The sequence below is a fragment of the Scomber scombrus genome, chromosome 6 (genome assembly GCF_963691925.1).
Source record: "Scomber scombrus chromosome 6, fScoSco1.1, whole genome shotgun sequence".
Taxonomy (NCBI): domain Eukaryota; kingdom Metazoa; phylum Chordata; class Actinopteri; order Scombriformes; family Scombridae; genus Scomber; species Scomber scombrus.
Genome location: NC_084975.1, coordinates 31081186 through 31092113, shown reverse-complemented (window position 1 = coordinate 31092113; position 10928 = coordinate 31081186). Strand labels below are relative to the sequence as shown.

Sequence of the window (10928 nt, the reverse complement as noted above, 5' to 3'; positions counted from 1 at the left end):
GATGTGTTATTATATTTCTACGTGCTGAATTTTAACAAGCCAGATTACACTTTTAAAAAAAAACTGTAATCATTTACATAGTGTATACAATTGATATTGAAGGAAAATCAATCAATCATCAAATCAAATCAATCAATTTAATTCACACATTTATATTAAATGTCAGTCGCTCACTCACACATCTAAATGATTTCCCAAAAGCTACTGCAAACTGCCAGCAGGGAGACAAATGAGACATTTGTTTTACATGCAATGAATAGATTTCCTTTTATTACAGCTATGTTACAAAATGCAAGTCAACAAAAGACACTTCAATGGAACTAAGACACTTCAATGGAACTAAAACAGAAACAGAAAATCCTTTTTGTAAAACAGAAGTAAAGAGGTGCAGGTTGACAACTGGACCAACAGTATTATGCTCAGATGGGAGAAGTAATCCTACTACTTAGTTACATTGAGAATGTGTAGGAAAAATAACTGTTAATGATAACATCTTAATAATAATGTGAACTTGTAGTGATCAGTTTGCTGCTAGCTGTTGCAGCTTCTGAGGGAGGGTAACTGTAATGAAATGGACTCTGTCCTCTCTCAGTTTCTCATTCACAGTCTGCGTCAGGCCCAGCTCCATGTACTTCTGATTCTGCCTGTCGTACTGAGGCCAGCTGACCCGCCCGGGACCATCGGGAGAGCTGAGCATACACAAACATGGTAGTGACAAACATTAGGAGGGGGGGTCTATATATTACATGTCCTCTTCAGAGTGTGTGATTGTTATTGATTTAATGTGCTCAGTCTATAAAGTGAAGGTTGCCATGCTACCCTATGATTCAGATTAAAGCTACTTTTTATAGGTTTTTTTTATTTATTTGCCACTTGAGGGCAGCACAAACAAACTGTAGACACAACACTGTCTTATTATCATCTTATAAGGTTGATATTGTCCTTTTAGCTCTGTTTTGTTCTCCACCACTATTGAGAAAAATATCTTTAGCTGCTAAATGATCCACTATTTCCACCAGCTAATTGCTGTTTAGTGAAGGTTAGGCAAAGTAGCTTCTCAGAGCTTCTTTAACTGACAATAGTCAACTATAATTGGCCTTTTTTACATTCAACATAGTCATTTAATTTCAATGATAACATAAAACTATTGATTAGTGCTGCTCTAATGATATTGTAGTTCAGTTCCTACTCACCCAGTACGGACAAAGTTGGCCCAGTATGACATCATAGTCCTACAAACCGTCTCATCGTCCTTGGTAATGGTGCCTGAAGATGACAAGGGAAGAGTTTCATTACAAAATGAAAGACCAGTCTATGTATATGACCTGAAGTGACTTCAGTGTTGTGTTGTAGTCATTTGGACTCCTACCTGTTCGTTTAGTTTAGTGCTATACATAAATACATTATATATCATAGGTAGCATATTGCATATAACCTACCAATGATTTTTATATTTCCGTTCCAGAAACATCCACCAAACATGAAGCCGACATCATCTGCGTGATCTGCCTTCACAAAGCTGGGTCTACTGTGTTTGTGTATATCAGCACGATGTACAAACTCATACATGTAAACTGGAACACCCGCATCTGTACACACGAGCGAGAGAGAGGAAGAAAAGTTTAAAAAAAACAAGAGGTGGGCAGACTGAGGCAAAGGTCAAAGGTCACAAAGAAATGAGTTTGTCCTGTGTGACCACTGTGCATATCAGGGTGATACATGAACTCTACTGGGGGGGTTGTCTACTTGTACAAGGTTGAAATGAGATTAAATGAGCATCCTGTAATCTATAATCTTTACAGGCAAATGGCAGCGATATCGACAGAATGTCTTCCTACACAGGGCTTTGATGTATTAGGGCTGTATACTTGACACAAAGAAGTCACATTGTTTTCCATTTATTCACAGAGCTGTCAATATGCTCTCTCTGTGCCTCTCCCTTTCTGACCTGCATGGTAACCAGCCACCTTGACAACAGACAGCGTCATCAGCAGGTCTCCCATGATTTCAGTGAATCCGTCTCTGATCTCCTCTGGAGTTTTGGCATCTTTCAGGTATTCATCTGCGATGAGGACGTTAGCAGAGGAGGCCTGGAACAGGAAGCAAGGTTGGACCGTCAGATTTCTCTCTGATTTTGGATTGTTTTTCTACACAGATTCATTGACAAGGAGGATGATAACCTCTTATCAGCCACTGACCATCTGCCCAAGTGTGAAGCTGGAAAATAAACTTCACTTATTTAGTAGTCATTTAAAAAATACTATACTACTGTTATGTGATAATATTGGAAATGTTTTTTTTTATATTTTCCCTAAATATAAAGTTAGGTTATTGTTATATGTTTTATAGAATTTGTCAGTAATAAACTCACAAAATCACATAATAAAATGAGTTATTATGTCTCCTCTCAGTCAGTCATGAGCCCCTACTGCAGGAACATGTTTACACTTTTAAATTGTATGTAAAACTAATCAAATAATCATTTTACAAATACACTGACAGTCTTCCAGCCATTATTGATGGCGCAGGTGCTCAATCTGAATCTACTGGAATCTACTGTAGAACATTGACAAAGATTAATATCATTTTCACTGCAAGTGTTTTAACTTATTTGCTGGTTAAATAACAAGAATCAAGTGTAAGTATTCATTGCAATCAAGTGCAATATTACTGGCAAAACACAGAACTCCTTTAGTCAGCTTAATAATAAATAAGAATACCTTTTAAATCACATGGATGTTAAAGAAACTGAAGGTTAGAGACTGATGGATGCTCCTTTTTTTCACTTTTTTGGCATAGTCTACCTTCAGGACAATGCCTGTCAGTAATGCATTAACATCTTTACAATAACCTATTTGTATTTTTTGTATTGTTTTAATGTGTGTGAATAAAGAGTTTGTTTCTTTTAATGTTTGAACACTGACCTGCCACAATTTGCCCCGTTAGGGAAAGAACAGACAATAATAGAATGATGAATTATTTTTAAATGAACTGAAATGTTGATATTTAACACTATGATCTATTTATGTCCATTTTTAGGACAGCGAATCATAAATAGCCATATGGGACATAAAAAGTCTGAACTGAATACAGTATGAAACGAATGAATGAATGAATGAATGAATGAATGAATGAATGAAGATGAAATAGATTCTTAAGTTCAATTGAAATCAGTTAATGCAGCTTTAATATGGGCTTTTGACAGCAGAAAAAAACACTATTAGTCAGGCCCATGTAGCATTCCCTGGAAGAATCACTGTTCTCATCAAAAGAATTAAGACCCTCTTTATTATCATTTCGCACATACATAGAAATGAAATTTGTCCTCTGTATTTGACCCCTCCTATATATACACACTAGCCACAGTGGGCAGCTGCAGTGCAGTCCACACAACTCCAGCTCAGTGCCAGTGCCAGTGGTCAGGGACATAGCCAGGAGTGTTAACCCTACCATACATGTGCTTGATAATATTCCACATCATCTTCCTCTCTGTCCTTCTCATTCTCATCATCAACAAACATCAGCGACTATCATGCAGCTCACCCCTGCAGGATTGAACATGTTGATCACTGGCAGCACAGACTCTCTGTTCATCCCGTTCTCCCAGCCAGGAGGGGCAAAGCTCTGTGACATGACACGAGACAATGCCTCAGTATTAGTTCAAGTACAAAAAAAGAACGCCACCTCGATCCCTTTAAGAAGACAGTGATCTGAAGTGTGAGTGATGTGTGACATTAATAACAAGAGTAGTGTTATTTCCACAGAGACTGAGTATGCCTGAAGGAAGTCAGTGAGAAATGTGGGACCTGAGGTAGGATCCATCCAAACTCATGGTTGGTTATTCCCATCATCACCGGAACCTTCAGCACTTCTTTCCTCTTGAGAAGCTCCTCGGCGGTATCAGTCAGGAATACACCATCCACCGCGGCTCCCAGGTAAAGTTTCAGCTAAACACACAACACAGGACTTACTGCTAATGATCATTGACCAAGCTCTCTAGTCTTTACTCAGCAGGCCGGAGTGCTCACATACTGCCATCTTGTGGCCAAAGTATAGAATTTTTATATTGTGACTAAACAACATGTTAATTCCTTCCTTCCTTTGACTTTTCTAATAATATTTTCACCATCTGTGGATATTTTATCAGTACTGTGAAAGATCTGCAAAGGTTTCAAGATACTGTACTCCAAATTGAGTGAGGAATGTAGTGTAAAGCGCTATGATTGGTTGGAAGACTAAAAAGGTGCTATATAAATGCAGTCTATTCACCATTTACCATTTACAGAAACCTTGTAAAACTAGGACATTTTCTGACGTTTTTTGGTCTCCCACCTCAACTTGAATGGCCAAAGTCAAAGCTTCAGTTCAGTGTAAAGACAGAAAGAACCAAAATAAGCAAGACTGACTAAAAAACATAATCAACACAATCAAATTAAAGCTGGATGCATCTGTGACACCTGTGACCTGCTCGATGTAAACTTGTGTTATCATAGCAAGACCATTTACCTTTTTGGTTGCATCCACTAACTCATCTTTACTTTTTCCTTTCATGCACTGGACCAGTTCCTCTGTGGTGCTGCGGTCACATCCAGTCAGGTTGGCCACAACCTGTGTGTGAGGAAGAATACATACAAGTTAATGTGCCTTGAGTTCAACGTACTCTTTTGGACATTAGTTGCTATAAAATGTGGACAAAGTGGTCACGATGCATTATATTCAGTATCTGTAGTTGCATTATTGATCGGCAATAATGCTGACTATGCTCAAATGTCAAACTTTCAAACATTGTGATTCTTTTCAGTGTTACAAGCAAGAAACTGAAAAGGCCAAAGACTAAAACTATTTACAGTATTTAACATTAAGCATATTTGCAAATCTGCTGAATCTGTTGCTTACTCCTATCTACTGGGAAAATGTAATAACAAATACTGTATGTTTGAAAGTTTAAGGCCACAATTAGCTAAATCTGTTGATATTGTTCCATGCGATCACCAGTTCGGGTTGATGAAGACATAACCCCTTTTATTCATAGAAACCAGAACATTCCTGATTCAATTAATGAGCTAAATAGTGTTTTTTACCATTAACACATACAGCATATTACCTATATGGACACGTTTTCTTCAAAGGCCATTGACATTTACCTTACCTCTGTGAAGTAAAACCATGATAACAATGGAATAACTGGTTACTGCCTGTTCCCACATTATGCTGACACAATATATTGATGGAACATTCATGGGTTAAGGGTCAAAAGAGGCTACACAATACTAATATAAAGCTACACTAACCAATATGTTCATATGTTCATCAAGAGCAAATCAGGTGTTTTGTTTGCTATAGATGAACCCACAGAGATGTATTAACTCTACCGTTTCCTTCAGCTCTGAGCTTTTTAGTCTAATTTGGATCATTACAGTATTTTGGGTTTCTGGCCTGGAATCCAGTTCTGATACACTACTTGCCAAGAACCAAACTACACATAGAGTAACTACCAAATAAAAGAAGAACCAGATGTTCTAAGAGTTGGAGGAGACAGAAAGAGAGATAAAACAAGAGGTAATATATTTCCTAAATTCATTAGGTGGACACAAATACCACTCCAATGGCAACTGTGTACTAACATGTTTGCAATAACTTTTCTAATGTGATAACACTGAATGTCAATGTTGTGTTTTGGCCTATTGTACTGCCCCCAAGTGGCCAAAAAAACAAAACCAAAAAAACAAATATTAATGCAGCTTTAAAGATCCCCTCCCTGATGTTTTAGGACATATATAGAATAAAAAATAATTATTAATTATTAAAATGTTAATAATTCTATCTATCTAATCTATGTTTCATTGGAAACGAGTTGTCTCCTACGTCACTATAAAATTCCATTCTCAGTGTTTGTGCATTGGAGGCTTCAAGTTTCCACATCACACTTGTGTAAGTTAAATATTACAGTGCGATTGGCTCCCTAACTAGTTGTGATGTCACAAATCATGCTTATAGGACCCTTATGATCAGATGTTCATTGAGCTTAGAGAAACTTTCCAATTACATCAAATGAATGTGAAAACAAACTCTACACATCCATCATTCTGCACAGTGAAGAAGAAAAACACATTTTTGCTTTAAATAAGAGTGTCAAGTATTGCTGCTTTTCTGAATCTGCGCTAAACTACTCAGTTTACATATTACCGTACCTTAGCATAGGCCAGAGGATGGCTTGTAGTGTAGGTCCCAAGTGTTGCTACTCCACTTTGAAAAATTGCCCTGTGAAACAATCCTTTGGCTTGTGGAGACAGAGTCTGTTCATCAGGGAAGAAACGTATGCAATCACTTGACAAATGGACACGATACATAATACATTCAAGATGCACTCCGACATTAATCACAGGTGTTATTAGCAAAGAGGCTCTTTCCTTTTGGGTCACTTAAACACTTGTACAATGTGTTCCTGTCATTTTACTATCAACATTAGTTGGCTTAACATGTTGGTTTACATGGTTTTTTTTTTTTCCTTGCAGTGATTTGTATTCCTACCAGTATGGATGCACTGATGCCTCCTGCAGATTCTCCAGCAATAGTGACAGTTTGTGGGTCTCCGCCGAACACCTCAATGTTTTCCTGCACCCATCTCAGAGCTGCCAGCTGATCCAACAAACCCCAGTTGCCCCGAGCGTGTTCATCTCCAGTGCTTTGAGACAAGAAAAAGTCGAGACACTTGCTTTGAATTCTTGGAGAACTTAAAAAGTCTTGTCAAATGGTCGCTGTGATACTGTGGATGTTTTCTGTTGATTTCTTTATTTGAATCATTTCAAACAAATATGATGGGCGACACAATGTCCTACCTTAGGAATCCCAGAATGCCAAGTCGATACTGAATAACAACCATCACTATGTTTTCATAAGCAGCCAACGGGGAGCCGTCGTATTGAGAGGCCGCACCCATCGTCAGACCTCCTCCGTGGATCCACACCATCACCTGAGCAACAACACAACACAACACACCAATATAAACTAAGATAAAAAAATATAGATTTCTGTAGACTCAACTTTACTCATCAGTCACTTAGTTTTCATGAGATAAGCACTGAAAATAGTTGAAGTGTAATCACCCACTAGCAATTGAAATGGCAGTCAGTGTAATAACTGAAAGATTTTTTATTTGAGTATGTTGAAGAAAAAGGTAATAAAGCAGTTAAAGCATCAGTTAAATAATAAGACATTTAAGCAGTTGAAATGACAAGAAGCACTGAAAGCTTAGAGTGGTTGCTACCTTGCTGGTGGCTAATTGGCATCCAAATAGTATGTAAGCATTGAAACCAGTTTTATCCTTACATACTGTTCGGGTCAAATTTGACCCATTTTGACAATTGAAAGCGATACAAACACCCTAAATAACATTCTTCAAGGCTGAAATTTAATGACTTTTCCTAAAGTGGCCAAGTGCAAAAGAATTTGAAATATTTCAAAATGATTTATTTTAAAGAAGCTGGTACACATTTTTGCACATAGAGAGTGTTAATGCTCATCATGAAACCTACCATTCAAATGTTGCATCCTTCACTTTCATTAAATCGATAGAAATAATTATCGCTGTTCTCGTTTTAGATAACGAGATCATAATACGGTGTGATTCGGAATGTATTTTATAAACAAATAGAGTGTCAAACCAAAAGAAAACATGCATTTGGTAAACTAGGCACTAATTATAAAGGAATACTTTAGCTGGGTCAGAATATGAACAGTTTGTAATAGTTACATTTTAGTTGGTGTAGGAGCTGGAAGCAGTTGAAGCATCAGATAAAGACAGAGGGATGAAAACGCTTTAAATGTAAAGGTGTGATATTGAAAGCTTCAGTAGAAGTGTAATGAAAGTTGTTGAATTGTAAGAAATTGAAATTTGACTTAAAGTGTGAATACTGAAAGCAGCTAGTTAGTTGAAAGTGTTAGTTGATGCAAAATAGTTTTCTTTGTATGAATCGAATCATGTGGCAGCATTAGATGTGGTTTCTGTTATCATGTCTGTCATTATTTCTCAGATATTAAACTAAATCAATTCATTTATGGGGGTTGAGTGTATTTCTGATTATATTTATTTTTAAAAAAGCTACGTATATCTTGAAATAATAGCTATATCAATTCAATCAACAGTTTTAAAGAAGCACTGAAAATTCAATTGAAAAGTATTTAGGATGTTGTATCACACCTAAGGACTGTACATTTGCATTATATATATAAATATATAAATATTAGTATTTAGTCTAATTAGATAAGTGGACAGTTGTGACATGGTCATTTTTATCCAACAAGCTAAAATGATCTATAATATAATCTACAGACCTGTGTTGCCATAAAGCTTTGTTTGAACAAGGTTAATAAGCAGCCAACACATATGATGTCACACAATGAACAGCAGTATACTCATCATCATGTGCTACTTCCTCCCTTCATAAAGTTAGTGTTTATAGCAGGTCTGTTCCACTGGTTTGCATTTAGGCTACAAGGTCCATCCTTACATATAAATGCTGTTTCTTTAACCCACCGGCAGCTTGTCTCCTCTTGCTGCTTCAGCTGGAGTGTATACGTTCAGATACAGACAGTCCTCTGAAAGCTCTGGTGGGGTGTACTGCATTGACATGGTCTTAGAAACATTCACAACTATTTCTGGATCCTGGATACACCTGAGACAGAGAGTGGAAGAGGAAATGAGACTCACCCAGAGAGACATAACATTACACATATCTTGTCATGTTCCGTGCCCTTTTGTGACTCAGGGGGTCACCCAGTCTTACATGGGGGGCTGTCGTGTGCCGTCTCGCTCCCCCTCCCAGGGCTCTGCATCCTGAGGAGCTGCCAGGCGGAGGGGCCCCACGGGGGGACGGGCAAAGGGGATTCCCAAATATTGCTTCACCAACTTCTCTGTGCCTTTCACTGTCACATATTCTCCTCTGATTTGGCCATTTGTCAGAGAGACCACAGGGTTGCCGCTGCCTGCTGGAGACGTTGCACAATAATTAGGTTGTAAGTGAAGATTGATTTGAAAAGTCGAAATCCTGTGTTTTTGAGCAATATGCTGCAGATGGAGCTTGTAGATTGGTTTGAGGATTGCAGACACTTCACTGCATCACACTGCATGTAAATTTAATCTCATTATATTCTTTTTCTATTTATTGTGATATGTTGTATTTTTGCATAATATAAACTACAGATGTTGTGAACTGACCCGACTACTTGCGTGATCATTCATGTCATTATAAACTGTGGGGCTGTGTCCCACTTCCAAACTAAAAATGACTGTAATTATAAGCAAACTCATTTTAATGAGAATTATTTCATATGGACTGAATGAAAAACTATAGAAAATCTGTAAGAACTGTTACACTGGGTTTAATGGAACATACATTATACTGTATAGTGCAATCAGGCCATAAGTATGGCATTCCCTTATGTCACATATTTACTCTGAAGAGGGAGTTTACGTTTTATTATAAAATGCATGTATTTAACCTTAAAGTGCTATCTCCTTTTCACCATGTGTATTTATTTTATTCCCTTTTGCACCTTAGTGTTGAGTTATTAGTGCAATGACACACACATTTACAGTACATATACCAGAGAATGGTCAACAGTGATGTAAAGACATAGATCCAGTATCTTTTTACAATTCACGTTCATTTCTTCATGATGAGTTCACTTTTTCTCAACAGCAGTCTGCGTGGACTGAACTGTGGTTAATGTAAACGATTTATTACTCTCTCACAGAAGACATTTAGGCATGCAAAAGCAGCAAAAAGCAAGAGTATGAATACTAAAATGAATAATGTCTGAATTCTATTTAGCTGTTTCAGTTTCAGGGTCCCGGTATTGTTCATGCTGAGTCATTCTCACACTGTCACACTGTCCGACTGTCAGACTGTCCTGGCTAACTGGGACAGTTAATAGAGCAGAACCATTGTTATTGTTATTTGTAACACCTGTGATTTTCTTATTATGACAAATCAACATGTCTGCTGTGAAATAGACTTGTGACACAATTCATGAATTGTTTACTCATTCAAACTCAACCACCAACTAAACCCTATGTATGTATTTAGCCCATTCATTTACATTTAGATAGTAAAACAATATTGTAATATAAATATAATAGGAAAAAATAAACTTTTGGCTGAAACAGAAGACACAGTCTCCATGTAGGAAAGTATATAAACATTTTTTGTGTTATATTTTGAAATGATCTTGTACAAATTTGTTTGGGTAAAAATACAGTAAAGCATATTGTAGCATTTTGGACAATGGTGCTATATGTATAGTATACTGTTGTTAGGTCATTGTGTTATGACTCATGAGTGTTACTGTTGTTGAACTCGGTATTACATGGAACCAGTTGTAAAAAAAACTAATCAAATCAAAGGGATTAATGGACGGATTTGGAACATTCCTTAATCCACTAATAATTGTTTAGTGGAACACTTTAAAAGGTCCAGACAGAAAGAACATCTAATTCATGGTGGTGAAGCTGAAAACAAGGCTGTGACTTGCAGTTCCAGAAAACTGTGCACAGTTTGTTTTGGCCAAATGATCATTAGTGTTATGAAAGGCTATGACTGAATGTATGTTGTGTTAGTGTTAAATCAGGTATAGGCCTTAATCTTCACTATTCTCAACACTTCACTGGCTCTTAAGACATTATAAGATTGTCCAATGAACTGTATGATGGTGCATTAGAATGCCCTGCTCTAATATGAGGTAAAATTAAAAAAGTATTTTCTTACCTGGTGCTGCCTGCGCTATCGCTGTCACGACAGAAAGCAGATAAACAAAGAACAGTGCTGTTCTCATCCTGACCGAGCTCGAAGAAAAGACAGAAAGAATTCCAGTGTTCTTTCAGAGAAATAGCCCTCTGCCCCTGTCCCGGCCCTCGAGTACCTCCCCTC

At 37.3% G+C, this 10928-nt stretch overlaps 1 protein-coding gene across 1 annotated transcript; it reads right to left on the bottom strand.

The window, feature by feature from the left end:
- Positions 1 to 123: 123 nt before the first annotated feature.
- ces3 (carboxylesterase 3) lies at positions 124 to 10928 on the bottom strand. The gene is made up of 13 exons (XM_062420589.1): positions 10767 to 10928; positions 8787 to 8988; positions 8537 to 8675; positions 6840 to 6973; positions 6532 to 6685; positions 6192 to 6296; positions 4507 to 4608; positions 3807 to 3947; positions 3544 to 3624; positions 1949 to 2090; positions 1440 to 1589; positions 1194 to 1266; positions 124 to 689 (listed from the first exon to the last, which is right to left on the bottom strand). The coding sequence occupies exons 1-13, from the start codon at positions 10831 to 10833 to the stop codon at positions 521 to 523; spliced, it is 1659 nt and encodes a 552-aa protein (XP_062276573.1). The 5' UTR covers positions 10834 to 10928; the 3' UTR covers positions 124 to 520.

Bases quoted from the DNA above. Each gene is read 5' to 3' on its own strand.
- ces3 (XM_062420589.1), bottom strand. From the start codon at position 10,833: ATGAGAACAGCACTGTTCTTTGTTTATCTGCTTTCTGTCGTGACAGCG. The intron at 8,676-8,786 runs GTAAGACTGGGT...TCTCTGTCTCAG, and splicing joins GGCACACGACAGCCCCCCAT to GTGTATCCAGGATCCAGAAA. The intron at 6,974-8,536 runs GTGGGTTAAAGA...GTTGTTGCTCAG, and splicing joins CAAGAGGAGACAAGCTGCCG to GTGATGGTGTGGATCCACGG.